The sequence below is a fragment of the Aspergillus pseudoviridinutans genome (genome assembly GCF_018340605.1).
Source record: "Aspergillus pseudoviridinutans IFM 55266 DNA, scaffold_1, whole genome shotgun sequence".
Lineage (NCBI taxonomy): Eukaryota > Fungi > Ascomycota > Eurotiomycetes > Eurotiales > Aspergillaceae > Aspergillus > Aspergillus pseudoviridinutans.
This window is the reverse complement of record NW_025091281.1, coordinates 1278437-1304363: the sequence shown is the minus strand read 5'-3', so window position 1 is coordinate 1304363 and position 25927 is coordinate 1278437. Positions and strand designations below refer to the sequence as shown.

General features: G+C 48.0%; 8 protein-coding genes across 8 annotated transcripts; 5 read left to right on the top strand and 3 right to left on the bottom strand.

Moving 5' to 3' along the window:
- Positions 1-762: 762 nt before the first annotated feature.
- Asppvi_000466 (uncharacterized protein) lies at positions 763-1533 on the top strand (the record flags this gene model as incomplete). Its single annotated transcript, XM_043296775.1, has 4 exons — positions 763-870; positions 925-1243; positions 1313-1374; positions 1438-1533. The coding sequence occupies 4 exons, from the start codon at positions 763-765 to the stop codon at positions 1531-1533; spliced, it is 585 nt and encodes a 194-aa protein (XP_043152710.1).
- A 652-nt stretch (positions 1534-2185) lies between these two features.
- Positions 2186-4887, bottom strand: Asppvi_000465 (uncharacterized protein; the record flags this gene model as incomplete). Its single annotated transcript, XM_043296774.1, has 3 exons — positions 2186-3131; positions 3191-3783; positions 3844-4887. 3 exons carry the CDS (start codon positions 4885-4887, stop codon positions 2186-2188), a joined length of 2583 nt encoding a protein of 860 aa, XP_043152709.1.
- A 1641-nt stretch (positions 4888-6528) lies between these two features.
- On the top strand, positions 6529-8395 carry Asppvi_000464 (NRAMP family metal ion transporter; the record flags this gene model as incomplete). Its single annotated transcript, XM_043296773.1, has 3 exons — positions 6529-7182; positions 7243-7514; positions 7582-8395. The coding sequence occupies 3 exons, from the start codon at positions 6529-6531 to the stop codon at positions 8393-8395; spliced, it is 1740 nt and encodes a 579-aa protein (XP_043152708.1).
- A 234-nt stretch (positions 8396-8629) lies between these two features.
- Asppvi_000463 (putative SNF7 family protein (Cta1)) lies at positions 8630-9356 on the bottom strand (the record flags this gene model as incomplete). Its single annotated transcript, XM_043296772.1, has 2 exons — positions 8630-9214; positions 9291-9356. The coding sequence occupies 2 exons, from the start codon at positions 9354-9356 to the stop codon at positions 8630-8632; spliced, it is 651 nt and encodes a 216-aa protein (XP_043152707.1).
- Positions 9357-11194: 1838 nt separating this feature from the next.
- On the top strand, positions 11195-15370 carry Asppvi_000462 (uncharacterized protein; the record flags this gene model as incomplete). Its single annotated transcript, XM_043296771.1, has 4 exons — positions 11195-11875; positions 11936-13345; positions 13404-14078; positions 14672-15370. 4 exons carry the CDS (start codon positions 11195-11197, stop codon positions 15368-15370), a joined length of 3465 nt encoding a protein of 1154 aa, XP_043152706.1.
- An 802-nt stretch (positions 15371-16172) lies between these two features.
- On the top strand, positions 16173-18688 carry Asppvi_000461 (SET domain protein; the record flags this gene model as incomplete). The annotated part of the gene is made up of 4 exons (XM_043296770.1): positions 16173-16213; positions 16469-17041; positions 17133-17392; positions 17448-18688. The coding sequence occupies 4 exons, from the start codon at positions 16173-16175 to the stop codon at positions 18686-18688; spliced, it is 2115 nt and encodes a 704-aa protein (XP_043152705.1).
- Positions 18689-18929: 241 nt separating this feature from the next.
- Asppvi_000460 (NADH-quinone oxidoreductase subunit NuoF) lies at positions 18930-20589 on the top strand (the record flags this gene model as incomplete). Its single annotated transcript, XM_043296769.1, has 3 exons — positions 18930-19190; positions 19295-19366; positions 19432-20589. 3 exons carry the CDS (start codon positions 18930-18932, stop codon positions 20587-20589), a joined length of 1491 nt encoding a protein of 496 aa, XP_043152704.1.
- Positions 20590-24633: 4044 nt separating this feature from the next.
- Positions 24634-25546, bottom strand: Asppvi_000459 (uncharacterized protein; the record flags this gene model as incomplete). Its single annotated transcript, XM_043296768.1, has 6 exons — positions 24634-24846; positions 24903-25021; positions 25077-25194; positions 25250-25321; positions 25391-25456; positions 25526-25546. 6 exons carry the CDS (start codon positions 25544-25546, stop codon positions 24634-24636), a joined length of 609 nt encoding a protein of 202 aa, XP_043152703.1.
- Positions 25547-25927: the final 381 nt, after the last annotated feature.

Here is a 25927-nt window from a genome sequence, read left to right as displayed (position 1 = left end):
TGTATCCAAACCTGTGAAAGTACCGAGGTCCAGCCGCATCAATGTTGTTCCGCTAAAAAACCAGAGTCACGGGATCTCCGGCGAGGAACCATGTCTCTCAATTTTCATGTGAAGAATCATCGATCAGCAGATGACGGTGCAGAAGACTGCAGATGATCTTCCCTTGTGCCTTGGAGCCTAGGCATTAATGAAGAAACTGAGCTATTGTAGGCTTGTCGTCATTTGATCCGAGTTACTCAGCTATTTTGACAATGATTATGCATGATCTTGTGAATGCCTTCGCTTATGCATCATTATACACTGCGTTGACAGGAATTGTTTTTATATAATCCACTACATAGATAGTAGTACTGACAAAGTGGGAGTCTCTATTGTGATGGTACCTGAAAATATGGTCTTAGAATACTCTGAACTTAATATACTTCATCATGTTTGTGGAATTCAACATACAGACACAAATGATGTTACTGCTGCACTTTAGTGTCCTTGTCAAGCTTCCTCTGCTTAGATCTCTTTCAAGATTATTAAAGATCATAAATATCAATCAGAATTGACCACTCCATACCTCTCCTATAGAGAGCTCAAGTATTAAATCCGAGCGGAGAGTCGGCGGCGGAATCCCCGACATCTTTTTCTCTCCGCATTGTATCCAACATCAAAAAAGTTCCGGCCACCTCCACAAGATCTCAATAGACAATAGCTCACCAATCTCCTTCGCTGCACCTTCACCTGATCTATTTCATTTTGCTTAACAACTGCATAATGCGCTCGCAGATACTGCGTGGTCTGGCAACAGCCGCACGCGCATCCCCCTCCCGATCAATCCACATCCAACCCTCCTCATTAAGACCATCCCGAGCAACATGCAGCGTGCGATCTTCCTTATCCCTCCCCTCGTCGTTCCTTTCTAACCACCTATCCTAGCAGAACCCGAACCCTCTCTCACAATCAGCTCTATCCCGGCCATTCTCCCACTCCACTCCTGTCTCGTCATCCCCGTTCCGCCTCACCTCGAAACCCGACACCGACCACACAATCCCCCCCGAACCACCCCTCGACGGCGAACCGGCCCCCTACTACAGCCCCTACAAGCCAAAGCGCCAATGGCCCCCGGATATGTCCAAGCTTTCCCCGAAACACCAGTTCCGGCTCGAGCGCAAGTACCGACGGCGCGCCGCGCTCAAGTTCGCTCGGCCTAAGTGGGTCAAGGCGACCAAGTTGCTTCAATGGGGGGTAATCGGATGTAGGTTTCCTATCTTGGTCGGGGAAAAGGATAGAAAGAATGGGCACTAATGTGGCTTGTCTCTTGTAGTTGTTTTGATATATGCTTTGCTGTTTATGGAGTGGGATGAGAGGGGAAGTCCGTTCGATGGGGTAGGCGTTTCCCCTGATATACTGCTGAGAGGTGTCGCTAACCTGCTTGTTCTACAAAAACAGATTCGACGGGCTTTCTTTTCCGGCGTTAAGGATACATTCTCTACTCCGCCGCCTCCACGCCCTGTCAGGAGAGCTGACGATACTACTCAGGAGTAGACATCACCCATAGAAGATCAATTGGCGGTCTCGCTTGTCCCAACTCGATAATCAATCTAGTGCTGCTGTACATAATAACTGTAACATATGTATGAATCAATGTACTATCCGCAAAGACTACCAAAGCAGGGCGACTCCCTACCTGACAAGCTTGAAACCTCCGCTATACTGCTCGCGGACTTGGTCAGTGTCAATCTGAACTACGAGTTGCATGTCCAAAAGAAAACAAATTCATAAGAGTTCACTGCCGTCTGAAAATGTGTTTGAAAAGGAGAAAGGAGAAATCTCATCATGTTGGCCCTGTTGCTTCATTAAAAGTCGTGTCGCCATGGCCGTAGTTCAGCTGACAGATGCGCCCAAAACACCAAAGAAATGCCAACGCCGTTCAGTATCCAATTACTCCAGTAAAACAAAGTCAGCAAACCCAGATGAAGGTGAACGAGTGACGGGAGTGCTCATGAGAGGGGGAAAGAAAAACGCAGCAGAGAGTAACAGCAACAGAAAAGCAGGACCTAGAACGCCGGGTCATGATCGCATGATGGAGTTGACTTCACAGAGAAAGTCGATGAGTTATTGAATCAAGACATCAAAACTCATGAAAGCAGATTCGCCACAAATATGAATTCGCATGCTGTAACACCAAACGGGCTTGTCACAGCCAATTGCCCAGGCCATCCGCCTTCTGAGAAACTTGATTGTTGGAAGGCAGGTCCAGTGCAAGCTCCAACCTGGGAGGCTTTTCGTCAAGGATACCCTTCTTAGGGATACCACCTCCGGCCTTGACTGGGGACTTGACAGGAGATCCAGGTTCCGGTCGAGGCGGACCCTCCCGAACGAATGTGTACGGCCACCCGTCCTCGATAGCAGCCGCAATCCATGTCCGGAGACAATCGTGGACGGAGGAGTAAAATTTCTCCTTGCATGTCCTCAGACTACCGCCCATTACCTTCTCAAATCCGGAAGCGCGGAGTTCTGAACGCAACTTGTTGCGTTCTTCGACAGACGGCATACATGCGATGAGGCCGTTCATGAGGTCAAGATGCGCTGCGAGATAGTTGGTGGCATCCCATTCAACCCCACCTACATACGGCGCAGCGGGAACAGGCGGTCTAGGTGCCGGAAAATGACGCTCTCGGAACGTCTGTTGCTCCAGTTCTGATGGCGATTTGTCGGACTTGACGATGGGTATGACATTGAGATGATGAAGGAAAATCCAAAACACCTCTTTGGTTACATTGCTGACTTCCTTACACCACACTCGATAAGGGCGAGACTGGTAGATATTGGCAATGAACGAGAGGGGCTGGTTTTCTTCCGGGGGACTTGGATCCTGCAAGTAGGAAAGGATCCGTGAGGCACATGCTGTTGCCATCTCGTCGGAGGGGGCTGTAGCAAGCTGAGTAAAGAGGAGGTTCATGATGATGCTACGAGTGGTGTATTCGCTCGGTCCTTTCTTTTCCTCATCGAAGAGCATCTTCAACAATGCTGGGAATAGTTCGGCTTCAATTTTGGTCAGGTGCTTCAATGCGACAGAAGTTGTGCAAAGAGCCTTCAGGCACAAAAGGGTTTCATGAAGCAGGGTGTCCTCATGCTCCTCCCTGACGAAGATATCAGTATTTGTGCATAAAGCCATCAGACTGGGCCACAAAGAACGTACCGCCATTCAACTTTCATTATCCTGTAAAGCAACTGGACAATTTCGTCCATACCGCCATCGGTAATGAATGTATCAACCCAGTTGACGGTCTCATTGCGCAATAGAATACGGAGCTTGTGTACCTTACCAATCTCGATCATCTCGGGCTTTTGTATCTCACGTAGATAGTGGACAAAGTCCGATGGATCGGCAGCAGTGTCGCGACTGGCTGTAGCGGAGAGCGAGACGGTAGACGTCGCTGGTGTCAGGATTTTTGAGAGACTCGCCGGTTGGGACAAATCAGCAGACTTTGGACGCCGATAGAAGCTTCCGCTTTCAGGCCGCTGCTTTTTCCCAGGTGAGGAGCCACCTTTAGAAAAGGTAAATCCGCGACTCCTGGATCTCGATCGGGACCCTTTTCCGTCATGACTCTGTCGCTCATCCTTCGACTCGCTTTTGCGACCTCGGCGACCAGTGCTGTCATTGGCCGAGGAAGGAGCAGCGCTCTGTGGAGTGTTGTTCTCTGCTCTATCCTTTTGGATAAAATCAGCCTTGATGCTAGTGTCCAATGCCCTCATCTTGTCCCTCATATTGTGGGGAATGTTCCGCGCATCCTATGTCACTAGTCAGCATGTGCGTGCCGGACGAAAGTAGTTCTTAATTAGGCAACTGACAAGGAGCTTTTCGAATTCGCTTTCCAGGTCCTTCGGGTTCAAGCGTCGTTGTACCTCTGCTTCTTTCTCCTTCGCGTTGAAGGCGGAGATTGCCGCCTGCACGCGTGATGGTTTCTTTGGGCTCGCATCTGGCTTCATCTCAGGCTCTGGGTGCGATTCGGACCTTGACATACGAGGCCTTCCTTGACCTCGCTGGGACTCAGTCTCAGGCTGATCCACCGCAATTGGGTTGTCAGACGGCACTGTTTGGATACTACCCAGTGCCTCCCTTAACTTTCGATTTCCTGAAAGATTATCAGATTTCGGACGGGGCTTGGCATCAGAGCGATTAGCGAGAGAGGGCTGATGGTAATCATAAAAATTTCGCTGTTGCGCTGGGCCATAGCCTTTGGGCGTGTACAGCGAGACTTCTTCTTGTAATGTTCGGCGCTTATTTGGGGACTGCGGCACTTCAGTCTGGTTGTGGAAGGAGTCGGACCCGTACGGGTTCCAGACAGGAGATGGCATGCTGTCCACCAGATCAGAGGGGCTTCGATTTTCTTTGTCTCGGACGTCTTTTGATCCCTCGGCCTTCCTTCCCCGCTGTGATCGTTTTAGGATGGCACTGAGGCTGTTTGCCGACTTTGCCTTCTTAGGCTTCCAACCCAACGACTCGTCCTCCTGCGCACCACCGGCCTTGTTTTCCTTGCGTTCCATGTAGTTTCTCAACGACTTCAGCGACACAGTACTCTTCGTCTTCTTGTGCAAGCCCCCTTTTCCTGTCTTTTCGGGCGGCTTCTGCTGGAATGAAGTGCCATCTGCCGCGTCACGGTTGTGGGCTCTTTCGCCCAGCGGATGTTGGTTTAGTGCAGGGTAGGCCTGGTCGGCTGGTGACCAAGATGCGCTTTCCGCCGGTGTGGACCTGGGGAAAATCTTTGGAGGGATAGCATCGTCCGCAGATTGGTTTCGTCTATGAGCTTTGGCGAGAATCGCTCGGAACCCAAGTTTGGTAGGAGTTCGGGTGGCATCGTCGAAGATCTCGGGGGGGTGCATGTTGGGAGCCATTTCAATCGCCTTTGACCAGAAACTAACCGAAGCATAACGACAGCCGTCAGTGACGTTGCAAATAACAATCATGCAAAGACGAACCTCTACTGGGACGGATAGACATCAATAAACTTACGGTGAGAAGATGCTCCGATCGCAGGTGAGAAGAAGTAATGTAACAAATCAAATGGTAAGTCGGACAAGAAAGCACCAGACAGAGCAAGAACGACAAAATCACAAATTGCAAGCAAGCAAAAAGACACAGCAAGATGGGAAAAAACAAGACATTGGCGAGCAGGTAGTATCTGCTTGAAGTCAGGACTCGACGGGGGCAGACAGCAGGAAGTAATAAAAAGCCGGCGACATCGAAGGGACAGCGAGACCCAGCACGGCACAGCGAATGATCACCAGGTGGATAGTCCGGAAGTGAGAAGAGTCTCGGATGAGTCGAAAAAGATGACCAACAGGCGCATGCAGCATCCATCCACCAACTTTATCCACCAACGCCGTTGCACAGTGGCTGGAATCGAGGGTGGTGGAGGGAGTAAACAGAGAGTGGCAGTGAGGTTGCTGGGGGCAACGATGAGGGGGCAAAATACTTATCAATACGGAGTAGTCTATCTATACTCGACAAGCCAAGGTAGAATTGTGTCTAGACTATCTACATGACGATGATGATGATGATGATCAACTGTTGATCAATAATTGATTGTCCTAATCCCATACATCCTCGACGTTACTGAGGACTGTCGTCACTTGTTATGATCCCCGGATGACGGTATTTGAGCCTGGTGATATCCTACTACGTTATCACCACTAAACATGATACTCGAGCGTTCTTTGATCTTATCACCAATCCCCATCAGGAGTCTCAATGTTTTAGATATCGAAGTCAAATTCTTGACTCGTTCGCAATTCTATATCTCAACGTATTAGGAGATAGATGGGAGATGGTACTCCGCAGATACCACGCAATTTGGAAAAACCACATGCGGACGCCAAGGCAAGGCTTCATCAGTGCGATCTTCTGGTTCGCGGGGGTGGCCCAATGGTGGTAGATCATTTACTACTAGGTACTACTTCGTCCCCTCATTGTACTCAGTAATCTTCTTGATCTTCTACTTACATAAGTACCTTCGATTTATCTATTGTATAACAACTAAGTGCAGTCGGTTCAGTCTCCCGCATATTTGATCGATTTTGCTTTGTCGTATCGGGCCTTATGGCTTCTCTGCTTGATCTTAACCTTATTATTTCTAGTATGGAACTGACGGACCTCACTAAAAATTCTGATGCAAAGGCTAGGCCACCATGCCGTCATCGTTGACCTTACCTTACGAAGTAGTTTTATCCATTGTTTTTGTGTCGAGAAGATCCAAATTCTTCGCTGTATCCTGCCGGTCGCTTTGGCCATTTCTATGCGTCGACCTGGTGGATCTAGGATATTGATGCGCGTTTGTCTACAGCGAACCAGCGCAATCGGGCAGTTTCGGGCCTTCTGCCCCGCAGGTCCTCAGCTTTGATTCCGACGTACATCGACAATTCTAGATTCGTCTATGAGATGAATCAGTTTCAACATCCGAGCACGAGCATCAATCATACTTAATCGTGCTTCGGCAATTGGCCTGACGCCTGCACGATCTGCACCACGGCCCAGCGATGAATTGTCCGTCACGAACCGACGACACTCTTGAGCATCCGGGCTGGAACCAGAATCCTCCCGCGTTGAATGCAGATATAACTACTCGAAATGATCTCAATGGCATTGCCAACTCCAAGGTACACCGGAGGCATGCGTCGGGAATGGGAGGAGTCTCGGGACAAGACATGATGGAGACAGACTCTCAGCTACACCGTCAAGACGGTACCGAATCCAAAATCGTGGAGACGAAGACGCTAGGCGGAGTGGTCGCTGCTGCCTCTGGATACGAAAATCCCCAGAGTCACAGCGGATCACCCCGCCGTCATTCAGATTTCACTTCGATAATCACCTCCCATATTCTCCATGTCGGGCAGAGTCTTGCCAAGTTTGCTCGCTTCGTGGGCCCCGGGTTCTTGATTGCTGTTGCTTACATTGATCCCGGAAATTATGCCACCGATGTGGCTGCTGGTTCAGAGTTCCGATATGCGCTGCTTTTCATTGTCCTGCTTTCTAATCTCTTCGCCATTTTCCTGCAGTCCTTGTGTATCAAGCTTGGAAGTGTGACTGGTCTCAACCTGGCGGAGAATTGTAGGGAGCATCTTCCTAAATGGTTGGTATACATTCTGTACTTTATGTCAGAAGCCGCCATTGTCGCGACTGACATTGCCGAGGTATGGCCTGCCTACTCGACTGTACTTCCCTCTCCAAGTCCTGACTGATCTTATTCCTAGGTCGTGGGTTCAGCTATCGCTCTCAACCTCCTCCTTAAAATTCCTCTGGTCGCTGGATGTGCCATCACGCTCGCCGATGTTCTCATCCTTCTCATTTTCTATAGACCCGACGGATCCATGTGGGGGCTGCGACTCTTTGAATACTTTGTTATGGCATTGGTCCTGGGAGTGGTGGTATGCTTCTGTATACAGCTTTCTCTTATCAAAGGACAGTCCGTTGGCGATGTGTTCAGAGGCTATATACCCTCTTCCGCCATAGTACAGTCCAACGGGTGAGTGGGTCCCCGTGCAAGCTACGTTAAGATCTAAGGCACTGACTGAAGCTCATTTTCCCTCCAGTTTGTATCAGAGCTGCGGCATTCTCGGTGCTACAGTCATGCCTCACTCCATATTTCTTGGTAGTGGTGTTGTCCAGCCGCGCTTGAAGGAGTTCGATGTCACAAAGGGATATGTGGACCCGGCCGTCTGTCTTGGAAGCACTAGCGGAGAGGTCGAGTACAGGCCATCTATCCACGCCATCCGAGGCTGCATGACGTACTCGATCATAGAGTTGTCGCTCTCGCTTTTCACCTTTGCTCTTTTTGTAAACAGTTCCATCCTGATCGTTGCCGGTGCCTCCCTATACGGGAGTTCTAGCGCTAACGGCGCTGACCTCTGGGGAATCCACGACTTACTATCCAGTTCCATAGCTCCGGCTGCCGGCTTGATCTTTGCGCTGGCACTGCTCCTGTCGGGCATTTCGGCCGGGATCGTGTGCACTATGGCGGGTCAAATGGTGAGTGAGGGGATGCTGAAATGGACCATCAAGCCCTGGCTTCGCAGACTCATTACTCGATCCATCAGCATAATCCCCAGTATCATCATCGCAGCAGCTGTGGGAAAGGACGGGTTAAACAAAACCCTTACCGCCAGTCAAGTAGTACTGAGCGTAATTCTACCCTTCGTGTCGGCACCCTTGATCTATTTCACCTGTCGCAACCGTTATATGACCGTGCCAACCGATCGCGTTGGCGGCGACGAGGCGGATATTCCGTCCGAAGGAGTCAAGATGCGAAATAACTTTCTAGTTTCTGCGATAGCCATACTAATCTGGTTGGTAATGGCAGTGATGAACGTGGCGTTGCTGGTCCTCGTCGGATTGGGCAGGGCCTGATACAAACTTCGTCGTTGCCTCGCCTTACATGACATTAGACTTAGACTTAGACGCAGAGTTGCGGAATATCATCCCAAGTGTTATAGAATAGAAAGATAACCTCCGGAGGAGCGCAATCGAGAGCGTCTCGTAGAGCAGAGACTAACAAACCAAAAAAAAAAAAAAAAAGGAAATGAACATTCCCAAAACGCCATTGCTTTCATGCTCCAGAACATCAATCGTCAATCTCATGTATTAGCCCAGCCCGCCAGCAGGCTCCTTGACCTTGGCTTGTTCCGGAGGCTCGTCGATAAATTGCGGCGGTGCCACCTCATCCTGCATGAAGCTAGGCATGGCACTCTCGCCCATCGCACTCTCAAACATTGACTCCTCACCCAGGGCCTCCAACTCCGCATCGAGTTCCGCCTCATCCACATCCTCGGGGATATCATACGCTCGCGAAATACTCTCCTGGATCTCATTGCCGATATCCATCAGATCGGCCATCTCATCCTGCATGCGCTCGATCTTGTCTATGTCGACCTTGCCATACTGCTTCTTCAGCTCCTTGGTCGTCGTCTTCATCGCGTCAACTGTCGTCATCACGTTCTTCAAGTTATCCTGCATCATCCCTGCCTGTTCCATGTTCCAAGATTGCTGGGACAGCTGATCCCGTTGGGCTTCGTATTGTTTGCGGCGCTGCAGGACCTTGAGTGCCTTCTGGCGAAGTGCGGTCTTGCCTGGTCCGTCGCGCATCTTGGCGATTTTGGCTTGGTAGGTTGAGAGTTCGGCGTTGAGAGAGGCTAGTTTGACGTCGATGCTCGCGACGCGGTTGTCCACCTTTATAACGGCGGGGTGTTAGCTCATGCGGGGAGAGGTAGAGAGGCTAGTTGAAGAGAGTCGGAAGGGGACCTACTTTGGAGATCGCATCGTCAAGCGTTGGCTTGGGAGCCGTATTTTTCGTTCCAAATAGTCGGTTCATCTTTCTTGAGGTTGTGTGTCAAGTATGAGATAGTGTGGTGAGTACAGTGCGGAGTGATGTAGGGGCGGGGATCAGCACCAGTTGATAGTGGCAGGGGTGTTGTTGCCGCCTAAGGACGCGGGAAGATGCCCTAGGCTACCAACGGGAATCGTACAGAGGTCTTGGAACTGTCAATAATACCTCAGTAGAATTCAACAGAAAATCTCTATTGTCTACCATACTAATTGGTCTATCAGAACTGGATTTCATGAGTATGGTTGCCTGAATCCGGCATACACCGATCAAGGTTATAGACACGTGATGGGATCATCAGTTCGTCAGATCCCATAACAAATAAGGCTCCGTACTAGTAGTCTTGGAGTCCATTAACCTACGGAATAAACCATCATCTGACGGCGATTTAAGCCATCCACTCCAATCAGAGTAGTATCGATCATCCTGGCTAAAAAGTCTCGCTTACAACCTGGCATTTCGTAATAATTGGGGGCTTATAGCACGTGTGACCACGTTGATTAATGTCTGTGTGGGTGGATGGTCCCTTTAAAGTCCTTGTTGTCCATCGACCTCAGTGGGACGTAATCACGGAGACCTGCTTGACTTCGAAGTATTTAACACTTAGCAGTCCCAGTGCAGTACCTGATCTATATTTATCAATTTGGCCATTGCAATTGTCATATACGACACACTCAGCAAGCGACTACCGAGTATTGTGAGATCGTTCAGGTCGCAGCGCATCGGAAAGCACCAACTTTCCTCCATCGACAACGAAAGGAAGAGAAAAGAGTCACAAATGTCGTGAACATCGACTCATATACTACGGAGTACACCTGAATATAGAAAATATGATTTCATTCTTCTTATCATAAAGTTTATCTACTTCAAGACCATCCTGAAACGATCTGTCACATTTTCCAGCTCTTTTCATCTCCCCCTCCACCTCTCGCCTAGAGGTCGCGTGGAATTTCCCCGCCGCCGCTTGTCGGATCTCGTTGGGTATTTCCGCTCAGCCTGGTTCATCAGTCCTCCAGGGATCAAAGTTGCCGGCCGATCCAGACGCAGCCGCCAGCGCAGCACGTCGACGTGATCCCTGAACGTCAGCTGTGACTCTGTCCTCTATTGACCGTCTACATCTGTACCTTGACGACCGACGGTTGATTCTCCTACCAACTTGACCGACTGGTCTCGCCTGTGCAACAGGTTCCTGTGCCGCGCAAGGAAACACGGACTCGATCAGCTTACGCCGGTCCTGCAAAACACTCCACAAGGAGTCTGGCGCCGCCCTCTCTTTCTTTGTCACTCTCTTATCATAAGGTCTTGAAGGTATGAATCATTTCGCTCTTATTTTCTTCCCTGTTGAATCGCTATCTCGTCTTTGATCTGGCGTATTTGCCTCCTTCCTGCCAGCCTCCCCCTGCTGCTATCCCTTAGTGTCCCTTTCCCCTCTTCAGAATGAATGACTCCCCTAAGGCTTTGATTACTGGGCTACACCTTGGTTTGCACCATTTCAACCGCTTGATCATGCTCTAGCTAGTAAATGATTGCTGACTTGCTGAGTTCTGACACGCAGCGCTTGGCCGCTCCGACCGTATTCATTTCGCAACTATTATCATCGCCTTCCCTTGAGACAAACCTCACGAATCGAACCGTTTTGGAAACATTTCTAATCTAGCAGGAATAACTTCCGTACGTTGAACCAATCGGCGTTTCTTACTCGTTGCGCTGTATCATTTAGACGTCTCCGTTACGACTCTCGGAGCGGATCAGACCAAGAACAAAAGTGTGCTTGTTATACCTTACTTGTTTTCCATGACGATTTTCTCTCGAATCTATAGTTCAAGATGTTTTGGCGCTTCGGGGGATACGCGAGTGTCTCCACCATTGATACCCTGCTCGACAAGCCTGATGTCAGTCTCGAAGAGCTGTTGGACGAGTCAGAGTTGATCCAGGAGCTCAAGCAACATAATACGAAACTCATAGAATATCTGCGAGACGATCATGTCTTGAAACGCCTTATGGACTACGTGATTGCACCCAGCCTGGTGAACGAGGATGATGATGACGACGAGGACGATTCGAACGACTCTAATGCCCCTCAAACGAATAAAGATGCTCCAAACGAAGGAGAGAAGAAAGTCGACCCGCTGAAGGAGATCTTGGATCCTGAAGATCTGGACCGAGCTGAGAAGAACCGTTTGAAGCATGCGTACATCGCGTGCGAAATTCTCTCGTCTGAAACATGGTCAATATTGGAGTCAATAATGGCGAATACAAGCTACCTGCGCGACTTTTGGGGCTTTGTGAGGAGGCGACCCTCCTTGGATCCTATTCAGGCGGGTTACTTCACGAAAGTCAACGAAACGTTGTTTGATCGAAAGACCAGTGAGATGCTGGAGTTCTTCAAGTCTCTGGACGGTATTGTCCCGGCGATCCTCCAGCATGTCGACAATCCCATGGTCATGGACCTCTTGTTGAAGATTATCAGTCTGGAGAAGGCCGAAGGAGGCCAGGGAATTGTGGATGTGTGTTCATCATAAAATAGTCCCCTGTTTTTTTAAGGTCAAGACTGACACCCATCGCAGTGGCTGAGAGCACAGAACCTGATTCCTACACTTTTGTCCTTCTTAACCCCAGAGCATCCGGCCTCCGTGCAAACCTCTGCAGGAGACTTTCTCAAGGCCATCATCACTATTTCGGCAAATGCGACTCAGAACGACCAATCCTGCATTGGACCCAATAGTCTCACTCGCCAGCTCGTCTCCGCAGAGTGCGTAGAGACTCTAATCAAGGCCATGTTGCAAGGTGGAAACCCGCTGACAGTGGGCGTTGGTATCGTAATTGAAGTTATTCGGAAAAATAACTCGGATTACGACCCAGAGACCATCGGTGGCCATGATTCGCCTCCTACGACATACGACCCTATCTATCTGGGCAACCTGCTACGGATTTTTGCCAAACATATACCGGACTTCATGGCACTGATTCGAAGCTCCAAGCATACTATCAATGACAATGGAAAAGTACGAAGCGTGGACAGAGGACAGCTCAGCTCTGCTTGGGGCGCTAAAATTGAGCCTCTTGGCTTTGACCGTTTCAAGACATGTGAATTGATGGCAGAGCTGTTACACTGCAGTAACATGGGTCTTCTGAACGAACCCGGAAGTGATGAGTATGTCCGCCAACGCGATGCTGAACGAGAAAGACTTTTCCGCGAAGGCGCCTTCAATCCGCACAAAGAGTCGTCTGCCCTCGAAGGCAACGATTCTACCGCAGACTTTATCAATGGTTCTGTTATCGACTCCGGTTCCCCTGAGGATTCTCGAGTCCTTGAAGTTTCGAACGCTGGTGAAGATGGGTTCGAGGACGTCGATTCTTCTGGCGTCCTGGTCGACAAGGAGAAACTTGCCGAGAGAACGGATCCTGGTAGTGGGCAGACTGAGCCGGAAGTGAGTGATGCATCGAGAACATCAACCTCGATGAACGACAAAGAAAGTGATTCTGGCGAAGCCCATGATCATGCCGAGGCTGAAACGGACACAAAAGAAGGAAGCAACTCTGACAAGAATCTCCCACCTACGGTGTCTGACCTTACAGACCAGCTCAATGCAATGGATTTGGGAGACCAACGGGTCTCCGAGGAAACCACGGCCCAGGAAGATGTCGGAAAGTCTGAGATCCTCCCCCCAAACGACTCGGAGTCTCCCTCTGCTGCACAGATGTCGTCCGACCCCGAAGCTGTACCAGCGCCTCTGTTCTCCACACAACAACAGGAAAAGGAATCAGTAGCTTCAACACCTGATACTGCTGGCCAGGTCGGGAATGCTCAAGATTCCACCGACCGTGGATTAGACCCGGTGCCCTCAAACACCGATGCTGAAGACTTGCGGGCGCACATCAATTCCTACGTTCAGCTCGACTCGAACGGCCAACCGGTCGTTGGTGATTATCTCAAAATTATGTTTGTGAAGAATAAGGTCGTACCTACGATACTGGTAAGTTAGCCCGCGCGAGATAGGCATTGTGTCGGAATCTGACCCCTGGGTGCCCTAGGATTTCTTCTTCCGCTTTCCATGGAACAATTTTCTTCACAACGTTGTGTATGATGTTGTTCAGCAAGTTTTTAACGGACCTATGGAGCGCGGATACAATAGATGTCTTGCAATCGATCTTTTCGAAACAGGGCGCATTACGCAGGCGATTGTTGCTGGACAAAAACGAAGCGATGAAGCGCAGCGGACGCAACGCATCAGACTCGGCTACATGGGTCATCTTACCCTCATTGCGGAAGAGGTTGTCAAGTTCAGCGAGCGTCATCCACCCGAGCTACTTTCTCCTACAGTAATGGAAAGCGTCTTGAACCCGGAGTGGATCGATTACGTGGAGCAAACTCTTTCCGAGACGCGAGAGCGAGATAATGCAATCCTCGGCGGTGTACGACCAGATATGGCTATCGGGCACCGTCAGGGCCTGCTGAATCAAGGTCAAAGCATGAACGCTTCTTCAGCGCTCGCCGAGGCTGGCTTGAATGGTGGCGTCGGCAATTCAGGCTTCCAAAACTTCGACATGAACCAGGGCAGTGTTTCTGGTGGCGCTTTTGGTCTTGGTGGCGGCAGCAGCTCTCTGCTGAGCGGCTTCGGAAGCTCCAGCGACGATGAGGATGAGGAAATGGAGGAACAAGACGACAGAAACCTAACCGAACAATCCGCCGAAGGTGGTTCTGAAAATGTGGGTGCTGATTTATTTTCTGACATTGACATGAACGATGCATGAGCTCCCTCTCGGCTTCTTCTCTCCCAAATTACTCCGTCCCTCCAGTTCTACTCCATTTCCACTTCCCCTTCCTGATCAATCTTTCTTGTCTCTCATCAAACGGTCGATGAAGACTGGCGCCGTATAGGTGTTGATGGTGAAGGAGATTTGAGGTCATTGGGGAACATAAGCATAGAGCGTGTATCTTCAGCGCTTCTTGTCCATGTACAGACCCATTTTGGGGATGAATCCCCGGAGGTCCTGCGGCAGCCGTCTGAACGGATGGTCTAGTCGGATATTTAGTCCTTTGGCTGCTCCTTCAGGCATTGATATACAAACTTGATTCCATGCATCTCTAGAGGACCAGCTGCATCTGAATGATGACCGATGATGGGTTATGGACTTCTGGGTCTGTTCTCAATTTCCTGAGTCACTCAGTTGTCTGGACACGGTTCTGGCCCGGATGATTTGACTCATGCAGACCCTCTTCCTCCCTGCCTTGATAGTTGATCCAATCCCTTTTGCTGTAATACAAGCCACAGCACTTGCTGACGACGTTGTGAACTTAGGCATCTACCAACTCAACAAGTCATCCTATACCGATTCTTCCTCCACCTCCTGCTCCTCTCAGCCTCGGACCGTCTCGCGCGCGACGGCAGCTGGCAGCACGGCTTGCCGCACAGAAACAGCAAGCTGCTGAAACGGGCGGCAATGAAGGCGAGCCTCAAAACCAAACTAACCAGCATGAGAATGGCGATGTTCAGTGGCCATCCAACCCTTTTGTGATTGCGGGCTTGGACGATGACGGTGATGGTACGGACTCGCCTTCCCGAGCCGCTTTTCCCTCCAGCGACTTTCCACATACGCGCAAGGACGAGCCTTTCTCATCGCCTACTTTTCCCGAGTCTGGCTTCAGCCCACCTGATTCAATGTCCACTAATTCCTCGGATGATGACGGGGAAGGCAGGGTAGACATGAGGCGCAAGGAGCGCGTTCCCCTGGAAGTTGATGACGATGAGGATGACATGGGCGAGATGGTCGGTCCCTCACTTGGTTCTGAAATGCTCGACTCAGATGAAGAGGATGAAGCTATCATGAACGAATCTCTAGGATACCCAGATCTCGGGCCTGGCCGCTACAGGAGCTTCCGAAGATCACAGTTTGGTCCGTCTCCTTTTGGGGACGACGATGACAATGACAGCAGTGACGGCGAAGATGATGGACTAGTCGAAATCTTAGTTCCTGGGAGAAAATCTTCCACGACTTAACTGCCATTGATGGATATGGCCAAGATTGTCCTCTCAATTTATTGCCTGCGCTGGTTTGCTCTGCATTTCATTTCTTGGCGGTAATTGTGTTTGGCACTCTGGGACGAATGGACTATTTCCTTTCTCTTTTTCATGACGATGTACACTATTGAAATGTGCATGACCTTGTATACTGTCGAGAGCGGAATAGAGATGACTTTCTCTAAACAGGAAGATCTTGGCACTAAGATTAGCCTACATGTGGCCGTGTGCTGTTCTGAATCGTGATACTTACTTCTAGCGACTGACCAGTGTGGCGGCAAGTGCAACATTACTGGCGTTTCATTTCCAACTTAAATGCCTCTGTGTTTATTGATATAGCCTGCTGTCTTTTCCTTTCTTCTCTTTACTGGACTTTGTACGATAATTGAGCAGAATCAATTCACAGTTTCTTTGCGTACTATAGTGTCAGAAGTTGACCCCTGGTGACTGAAGACTATAGGGCTAGAGAACCAAAAACAAACTTCTAAAACCATTATTTAAACGTATGAGAATGTACTGTAGAGCAATCAAAATTCTCGCTGTCATGTTCATACTTGCAAGCTGTTGATGACTTCCATGACTTTTGAGACGCCCGAGAAAAAAAAGTGGGACGCCGCATTTCATCATCCCAAAATTGCCCCTCCGAGCAATTGTATGAGTTCTCCGTGTCCATCGTCGACATCGCCACGATCTCAGTCTTTCCCTTGAGAACAGCTGCGAGGGTCGCGAGGGCTGCCTAGTCAGTTAGACAGGGAAAGTCTCGCTAGTTGATTTGAGCACCATGACGGACAGTGGTGATCATTCAGCGTTGCTGCCACCGGGGTAGGTCTAAAGCTCAATTTTTATGTTTTGCTATACTGCCTGGGATCGTTCTTGCGGTGAACGACTCAGATCTCCGTATACAGTCCTATAACTTCTGTTGAAGGTGAAGTGCGAAGCTGGATGTCTCTATTCGTAATAGCGCAATCTTGCCCTTCAGCGTTCGCATTTTGACGAGACAAACTTTCCTCATTATCTATCTTCATTCCTAGTTCATATAGCCAAAAATTTGCCATTATGTCTAATGGAAGCGTCTAGGTCTACTGGTGATAAGGACCTAGAGAAATGGATCACACTCGTGCAATGGATGACCAGCAATGGCGGCTACCTGCACGAAAGTGTTCAGATCGCCAAAGACGAACAACGAGGTGTTCATTTCAATGTCAAGAAAGACTGGAAAAATGGTGTCGCAAAGGACACGCATCTCATCAAGATCCCAGTTGCTGCAACCATGTCATACCTCAACGTCGTCGAGCATCCTCTTCCGGCCGACAAGGAAGGCAATGGGACGGCCACTTTCTCTGCTCATGGGGTGCAGCTTCCGCGCGATTTTGTCAATGCTGTTGGACCCCATGAATCATCTATTTTCTTCTTGATCAGTCAGTATCTGCGGGGCTCAGAAGGGTTTTGGTTCCCGTATATTCGGACCCTTCCTCAGCCACTTTCCCTGACTACGCCATTGTATTATGAGGGGGATGATTTGCGGTGGTTGGATGGGACAAGTCTGGCACCGGCAAGAGAGCAGAGAATGGGAGTATGGAAGGAAAAGTACGAGAATGGGATTACTGAGCTTCGGAAGGCCGGCTTCCAGGATGTTGATCAGTACACATGGTATGTGTAGACGGTTGGACACCTCCCTCTCTATGTTGATTCACGCTCTCGGCGTTGCCCGGCAAAAGTGTATTAACGAAACCCACAATAGGGACCTCTACCTCTGGTCTTCGTCCATACTCGTATCGCGGGCGTTTTCAGCCAAGGTGCTTGCCGAGGCAGTTACTGATGTGGAGCTGCCTGAAGATGGTGTCTCAGTACTTCTGCCCTGCATTGACCTGATGAATCATCGGCCTCTTGCCAAGGTAGAGTGGCGCGCTGGCAAGCAAGATGTCGCCTTTGTGGTGCTGGAAGACGTTGCCTCCGGGCAGGAAATCTCAAATAATTACGGGCCTCGCAACAACGAACAGTGTAAGTCGAAAGTAGAATAAACCATGTAACAAATTGAGAGTTAACTTCAACCCAGTGATGATGAACTATGGCTTTTGCCTTCCAGACAACCCATGCGACTATCGGATCGTCAGCTTGCGAGAACCTCCAGGTAGCCCCCTTGACCAAGCCAGATCCTATCAGCAGCAGATGTATCCCGAGAGGTCCAAAGCCACAGAGAATCATTACTACGTGTTCAATATCTTCTATCCTCTCCTGGCACCAGACACTGCCATGGAACATTCAATCTTCTCGCCCGCCCTTTTCAATGCCGTTTCCATACTTGGTGCGAATAACAGGGAGCTAGAGACCCTTGAAATCACCGAGCAGGACATCCGAATCTCAGATGCATATGGCAACTCGCGGACGGTCCTAGCCGCTCTCAGTCAGATAATCATTGAATTGATCACACATATTGTGAAGTTGAGGTCTTCTTCAGAAGGCTTGGGAAATCCCGAAAACATCAAACAGACACATGCGAAGATTTATCGTGACAGTCAGATCCGCTTGTCAGAGACAGCTCTCGTTATTGCTGCCTGGACGCTCAACCGCGCACGGCAGCACGATTATAATGGAAGCTGGGAAGAAACCAAGCGTTTGCTTAGCGCTCATATGGCTCGTTTACCTGCGAAGAATTTCTCTGACGAGGTCAAGTCCCGTATACAAGTGAGAATCCTTGAACGGAAATCGCTCCTTGCTAACAACGGCGAACTTTTCACCTTGAAAGAACTGTCCAGCCTTCTTCCCGCTGAGATACAACGACCTTGCAAAGTGTTCTTCCAAGACGTTTTGAGAAACTCTGAAAAGGCGATACCCATGCTAGAAGGAAGCGACGAGACTTCGCCATTTGCCTTCCCGATGTTCTTGTGTTTTGTGGTCGCCACTCACAGGAACACATCGGCTGATAAATCACAACTTTCTGCTAGACTGTCTACATGGGCTAGCTTTCTTCTTGAGAAGTATTCGCCGCCCCCAGAGGATGTGGCATGGATGCTGGAGGATGAAGATGATGAGAAGATGGTCAGCTTGTTCGACGACATGCTCGATCAAATGAGAGATCATAACCAAGACATCTTCTCGAACCTAGCTTCGTTCACCGGAGACTGGAAAACAGATAACTGGTGGCTCTCTCCGAACTGGTTGCGATGGGCCTGGATGGCTACAGAGGAGGAATGTGTGCAGGCGCCTGAAGATCCCTTGGCCTTGTTACGAGCAGGACGACCAGGTCAGGACTCCGTGATGCTGTCTACAGTGACTTATTTGTATCTTCCGCAATAGCTCGTAGTGGAAACAGAAGTATTCTAGAAATCTGATCATGCATATATGACTAAGCGCAGAGCACGTGACTCATACGGGCCAATCAGCGGATAGCCAAAGGCGGATATTCAGCAAGCGCAGGAATTGCCGCGCCGTGAAGCTCAACGACGGTGATCATCCCCAATTGACCCTTCCACACCTCTCCCTTCGAGTCAATCCCTCTATCCCCCGTCAATTCCCAGCAACTGGGCCATCTACCACCATGATATCTCGAGCGGCGGCTCCGTCGCCTTCCTCAATCGCCAACCTCTCCTCCCGCTCTCTCCGCGTCCAGGGTTCGGCTGCCCGCTCCTTCGCCAGTGTCCAGGACAACGCACACCCCGTACGACATCATGGCGGCCTGCGGGACCAGGACCGGATATTCACCAACCTTTACGGACATCATGGCGCTGATTTGAAGTCGGCAATGAAGTTTGGAGACTGGCACAGGACTAAGGATATTGTTTTGAAGGGTCATGATTGGGTACGCCTGTCCTTTGCACCCACGGAGGATATTCTGTGACCGTGCACTCGTGTTGCGGGGTTATACTGGACTTTGAAGCTAATATGTGCTTAACTTATCTGCAGCTGATTTCCGAGATCAAGGCTTCTGGTCTGCGTGGTCGTGGTGGTGCTGGTTTCCCCTCGGGTTTGAAATATGTAAGTCCTCCACCGTGCCAATACGGTGAGCCTCGGGAAACCCATTAATCTCTTACCTGCGTTAGTCTTTCATGAACTTCAAGGACTGGGACAAGGACCCCAGACCCAGATACCTGGTTGTCAACGCCGATGAGGGTGAACCGGGCACATGCAAGGACCGTGAGATCATGCGCAAGGATCCCCACAAGCTGATTGAGGGTTGCCTCGTTGTCGGTCGTGCGATGAACGCCAATGCCGCCTACATCTACATCCGTGGTGAATTCTATCACGAAGCAACCGTCCTCCAGCGGGCCATCAACGAAGCCTACCAGGCTGGTCTCATTGGCAAGAACGCCTGCGGCACGGGCTATGATTTCGATGTTTACATTCACCGCGGAATGGGTGCCTATATCTGTGGTGAGGAGACCTCTCTCATCGAGTCGATCGAGGGCAAGGCCGGCAAGCCTCGCCTGAAGCCCCCGTTCCCCGCCGCCGTCGGTCTGTTCGGCTGCCCCAGCACCGTCACCAACGTTGAGACCGTCGCCGTCTGCCCTACCATCATGCGTCGTGGAGCCAGCTGGTTCTCCTCGTTCGGCGCTGAGCGCAACTCCGGTACGAAGCTGTTCTGTATTTCTGGTCACGTCAACAACCCCTGCACGGTCGAGGAGGAGATGTCCATCCCTCTGCGTGAGCTGATCGACMGTCACTGCGGTGGTGTGCGTGGCGGCTGGGACAATCTCCTCGCCGTCATCCCCGGTGGTTCCTCCACCCCCGTCATCCCTAAGTCCGTCTGCGACAACCAGATCATGGACTTCGACTCCCTCAAGGACTCCCAGACCGGTCTTGGTACTGCCGCCGTCATCGTCATGGACAAGTCCACCGACATCGTCCGCGCCATCTCCCGTCTGTCCAAGTTCTACAAGCACGAGAGTTGCGGCCAATGCACCCCCTGCCGCGAGGGAAGCAAGTGGACCGCCCAGATGATGGAGCGCATGGAGAAGGGCCAGGCCCGCGAGCGAGAGATCGACATGCTCCAGGAACTCACCAAGCAGGTCGAGGGCCACACCATCTGCGCCCTCGGCGAGGCCTTCGCCTGGCCCATCCAGGGTCTCATCAGACACTTCCGTCCCGAGCTGGAAGCCAGAATCAAGGAGTACGAGCGCGAGCTGGGCGGGAAGCCCTTTGCTGGTGGCTGGCACCCGGACAGCAAGGCCGAGGGCAAGTTGATCTCCCCTGGCATGTAAAATTACCATAACCATTCCATACCTTTCTGTCTTTGATCCCATCCCGCGGCGATAAAAATGGTTTCTCATCTTTTCCCCGCCTACTTTTCACGCAACCATAACCGGGATATAAAAAGATATGGTAAAACATACATCCTTTTAGACCCGCCCGTCGCAAAGCCATGGAGTGATTTGTGTTTCGTCTCTGCGCGTATAACCTCTATCTTTCTTTTCTCCTCCTGCTCTGTTTACGTTCAGTCATGTACAGTTTCCTGGTAGCAATTCAAATAATCTCATTTGTTGAAGTATTGTGTCTTTTTGAGCAGTCCTAATCGAGTAAGCTTTCGGTTACGTAAGCTCATCTAGCAAGGGCTGTGTACACAGCCCAACCGAGCTACTCTGAAGTCTCGCGTGATCTATACCCCCAACACGTGACTGCCAAGCCAATTACTCAGCAGCTTGATCTCGCGCCACCTATTTAATACTTTTACATTTGCAGCTGGAATTCATTTTACCTTCACTTATTTTATCTTTACATATTAATATTTTCTTTAAGCACTTAGGAACTGGTTTTTAAGCAGTTTCGAGATGGAACCTACTGAGTCGAGTATTTGTCTTGATGATGACCTCTTTAGATGGGACAACACCGACAAAGAAATAGAGGTATAACCCTTTCTATAAGAAGCAGTTCTTAATCACTTACTAACTGGTTAGGAACCAACCATACCTATCCCTCTTACTAATGCAAAGAACTCTCCCCTTACAACACTCAAACTTGAGTATATTAATGACCTTCCAGAGTATCCAACTAGTCATATCCATGGATACACATATGTTGTTGCAGCAGGGGGACGCTCACAGACTGAAATGGAGCAGATACCATATGAAGTAAGTATTAGCTAGTACTTTATAAGTACTTACTAACTGCTTAGATTCAATATGCTAAGAAGCAGAGCTATGGACAGAAACGTCCTGTTTATTGTCCTTTCTTATCATGCCAGGTTAAAAAATGGACCTGGAAATGCTCTGGTATTCTTACATGTGAATATCTTAGCCCAACTCTGTTATCTTGTCATCATACATCTGTTGATGAGGCTATCTGGGAAAAAATTCAGGAATCTCAGCATCAGATTCAAATTCTTGAGTCGGATATTCGCAAGCGGAATGCCTACAGGTAATATTAATATAACTAGTTAGGAACTGGTTTCTAACTGCTTATAGCTACTACCGCTCAAAGATTACTCTTTTTAATAAAGGCTATGCCTGTCTTAACCAGCTCCCAACATGCAAGCCAGTCTTCAAAAGATACTCACAAGTGGTATATTTAAGTACTTCCTAACTACTTCTAAACCAGTTACTAACTACTTAAGAATGTACAAGGAGAACATCCCCCCTATATTGGATGTGTTAATGAAACATATGATTTCTTAACAAAGCATCATCGAGGGGCAGTTCAAGGTCATGCAGCTATTGATCTTGAATTTCTAGAGGATCTTTTTAATAAAGATATCTTACCATCATCTGAAGAGTGTGGTTCCTTTGAACCACTATCATCCCGACGAAAGTACTGCGGTAAGTAGTTCTTAAGCAGTTTATAAGTAGTTATTAATTATTTTAGATCGTGATCATCCACAGGGCTCTGGACGCTTAAAGCATACCCCCTGTGATGTTATCTTCAATGCTTTAATCCCTGTGGATATCTCTCAATGTCCATATATCTTATTTACATCTCATGGTGTCCATAAGCATCCTCCACCACCTCCAACTAAACCACCTGAACGGATTCTGCAAGCAGTTAAGCGGATTATTCAGCAAATCCAGGACCCAAGTCTGACAACTGGTAAGTACTTATTAACCAGTTATTAACTAGTTACTAACTAGCTAGTATAGCACAATTCCTTCGAAACCCCCAGCTTGAAGCCTTCTGTCAGCAGTATAATGCATCTACATTAGCAGAGATTCACTCTAGCTTCTGTAATAAGGATAAAATTACTGCAATTATTCAGAAACAACGGCTTCTTTCATATCCAAATGGTCAAGATATTAACGGGCTTATATTTCTGCAAAGGATGGATGAACATATAAAGGTAAGTACTTACTAAGCAGTTAGGAACTAGTTATTATATACTTATCTAGAGTCTAGAATTATGTTCAGGAGGTGTTCCATGACTCTCAAGGCACTATGGTTTTATGTGCCTATAAAGAGCAGATTCAGCTTCTAGCTAAGCTCTCTTCATTTGAGGTAGATATGTCTTTTAAGCGTATTCGCTCAAAGGACATAAATGAGGTGCTCTTTGCAACATTTCTACCTGACCAATGCAAAAGTAAGTATTTATAAACCACTTAGTAACCAGTTACTAAGTAGTCTTTAAATAGTTATTACATTACTTCGAGTCTTCACAAGTCTGGATTCTGCTGAAGGGTATTATCTACTCTTTAAAAGGGTCTTTACTATGATTCAGAAGGTTTTACATCAGCCAGTCTTATTTGACCCTATTCATGGCTCTGGAATATATGGTATTATTGTTGATATGGACCCTAAACAATACTCAGGTAAGTAGTTGTTAAATACTTTCAGAGCAGTTACTAACTACTTAAGGTCTTGGCCGCTATCTCTCTGAGGTTGATCCTCAACACCGAGATATAACATGGCAGTTAGAACATATCATTCTATTCTGCCGTGTTCATTTTCAGCGATCGATTTTAAAGGTACTTGGAACTAGAAGCCAGGGAACCCCTCTTTGGAGCCGGATGATGAGTCTATTAGACTGTAAATCAGAGGCTGAGTATGATGAATTACTTGAGCTACTAATTAGTATTTAACCCCTTACTAAGTACTTATCAAGCACTTACTAACTACTTATTAGAGTATGAAAATGAGAATGTTAGGAACTGGGCACAGCAGAAAAAGAGTTCAGTGATTAAAGCAGGCTTAAATAAAGCATGCTCCAAGATTCAACCTTATTATTTTGATTTATTATGCAATCATACTAATGCAGTTGAGCAATCACATCAAAAGTCATATGCCTCTGGAAAGTACTTAACATTACTTGAGGCAGTAAAGAAGTAAGTACTTTCTAATCACTTCCTAAGTATTCATATTAAGAAATACTAATATTTATAGTTCTGCTAAACTGGATAAGGATGATATCTTACAATATCAAAATTTCCAGCAGTTAAATATTCATCATTCTTATCGGACATCAAATATGGAGGCAAATTACCTACGGCATATGAGTCGAGAAAGTAAGTAAATATCTAACTAGTTATTAAGTGGTTACTAACTAGTTACTTTAGGAGGCCGTAAGCGCCGACGCTCAATATCCTCAAGTACTTCTGAAGCCCAAAGTACTTCACAATCACTTAGAGGTAGTGAAAGACTAGCTATCTCAAGGTCTTCCTCTCAAAGAGAAGATAATGAGTATGTATCCCTAAGTACTTAGGAGGTACTTCTTTAGTACTTACTAACTAATTAGGTCTATACAATCTTCACAAGCGCTTCGTCGTGTTGCCTCAACAAATGCACTCAATTTAGAGCAGAGACGTCAGGAACTTGAGCTTCGAAAAATGGAAATAGAACTAAAAAAACAGGAGGAGGAAATTCGCCTGAAGCAGCTTGAGAATGAGAAGTTAGAACTAGATCTTATGGAGCGGCGAATTCGAATGCAGGAGCGACAGTCAAGTAGTTAATAACTGGTTAATAACTACTTAGTATTTATCACTCTTTAAATATATATATACTTCAATAGACTTACTCTTAGAGTTTACTTTCACTTTACTTTCACTAATAATAAAAAATAACTATTTCTAACTACTTAGTAACTGGTTAATAACTACTTGGTGTTTACCGCTCTTTAAATATATATATACTTCTATAGACTTACTCTCAGAGTTTACTCTCACTTTACTTTCACTAATAATATAAAGCAACTGTTTTCTAATCAGTTTTTAATTACTTAGTCCTTCTCTGTAACCTGCTATTCTTTTAAGAAGTGACCCCCAATACTTATTAACTATGAAAAATGAAAAGACTATTAACTGCTTGCAAATCAGTTACAAACCAGTTCAGGCCTCAGCACCCTGTTCCGCCTCAGCACCCTGTTCCTCCTCTGTCTCCACGTGCGATGCAGGACTTGGGCAGACTGAACCACAATCAAAGAGAATAAAATAATCGCATTTATTCACATCCTTGCAGCAGTCATTGCGCTTTCCACAAGAGTCACAAGGCACCTTGTGCCCAAGCTCAGCGACTTTCTTGCGCATATTAGTCACATGAACCTAAGCAGTTAGTAACCGGTTTCCAAGTACTTTAGAAGTAGTTCAGAAGTACTTACAGTACCGTCCTTCTTCACAGGCAGGGCAGGAGTAGAAGAACTAGCATTTTCAGTGCTAGAAGCACTACCCTCTCCTGCCTTCTGGGGTTCTGCGCCAGCAAAAAGACTTTTGTAGAACTCTAAGCAGTTCCTAATCAGTTCCCAAGTACTCTGTAATTAGTTGGTATCACCTACTGATTGCTTCATCAATTCCCTTCTGTTTCACACGTCCGCCAGCCAGCCCCTTTTCCAGTTTGATGCCGTCATGGGTGAGCAAATGGGTACGGAGATTGTTCGTCGCGGTATATTTTTTCTAAGCAGTTCCCAACCGGTTAGTAAGCACTTAGATAGACTGTAAATATACTTACCTGAGCTCTCACGCAGTCTGGGACCCGACAGAAGAGTTCACCATAGAAAATCTTCAGCTCATCATCTTCATTCTGCAAGTAGTTTAAAACCAGTTAGAAATCAGTTAGAAAGTGCTTATTAGAGTAACACTTAAGACTTACCATTTCGTAGTCAGGCAACACAAGTTTTCCGCTCTCAACCTCACGAAGATACCACTGGTACCACTTCTTGAGTAAATTGTCAGCTTTCTCTGATCCTAATCACTATTTAATTAGTTAATAAGTAGTAATACTGACATTCGAAGCAAGCGTGGCCATGTTGATATGAGGTGGTGGTGAGGTAAAGGTAAAGGTAATGAAAGAGGTGGTGCGAGTTGAAATAAAAATCTGACGTTACGCGAGAGTCACATGACTGCCAAAAGATTATTAAGCAGTTTCACCACGCCGGACTAAAAAAGTGACCATAGCCGATCTGCAACCACGCAAGGGCTACAGTATATTCTCATAGTCCGACTACAGATAAGGCCTCTAGCTGCAACGACTTCAAATAGTTCTTCAATTCTTCCGTGTAAAGGCTGCATAGCTAGCAAGAAAACCAATCAACCTCTTGAAGCAAATTAGATAATATCATCATGTCTGACACGCAGAAAAAGCAACCATATTTCGACCCCAGCCATCATGCCCATGTGATATTCACTG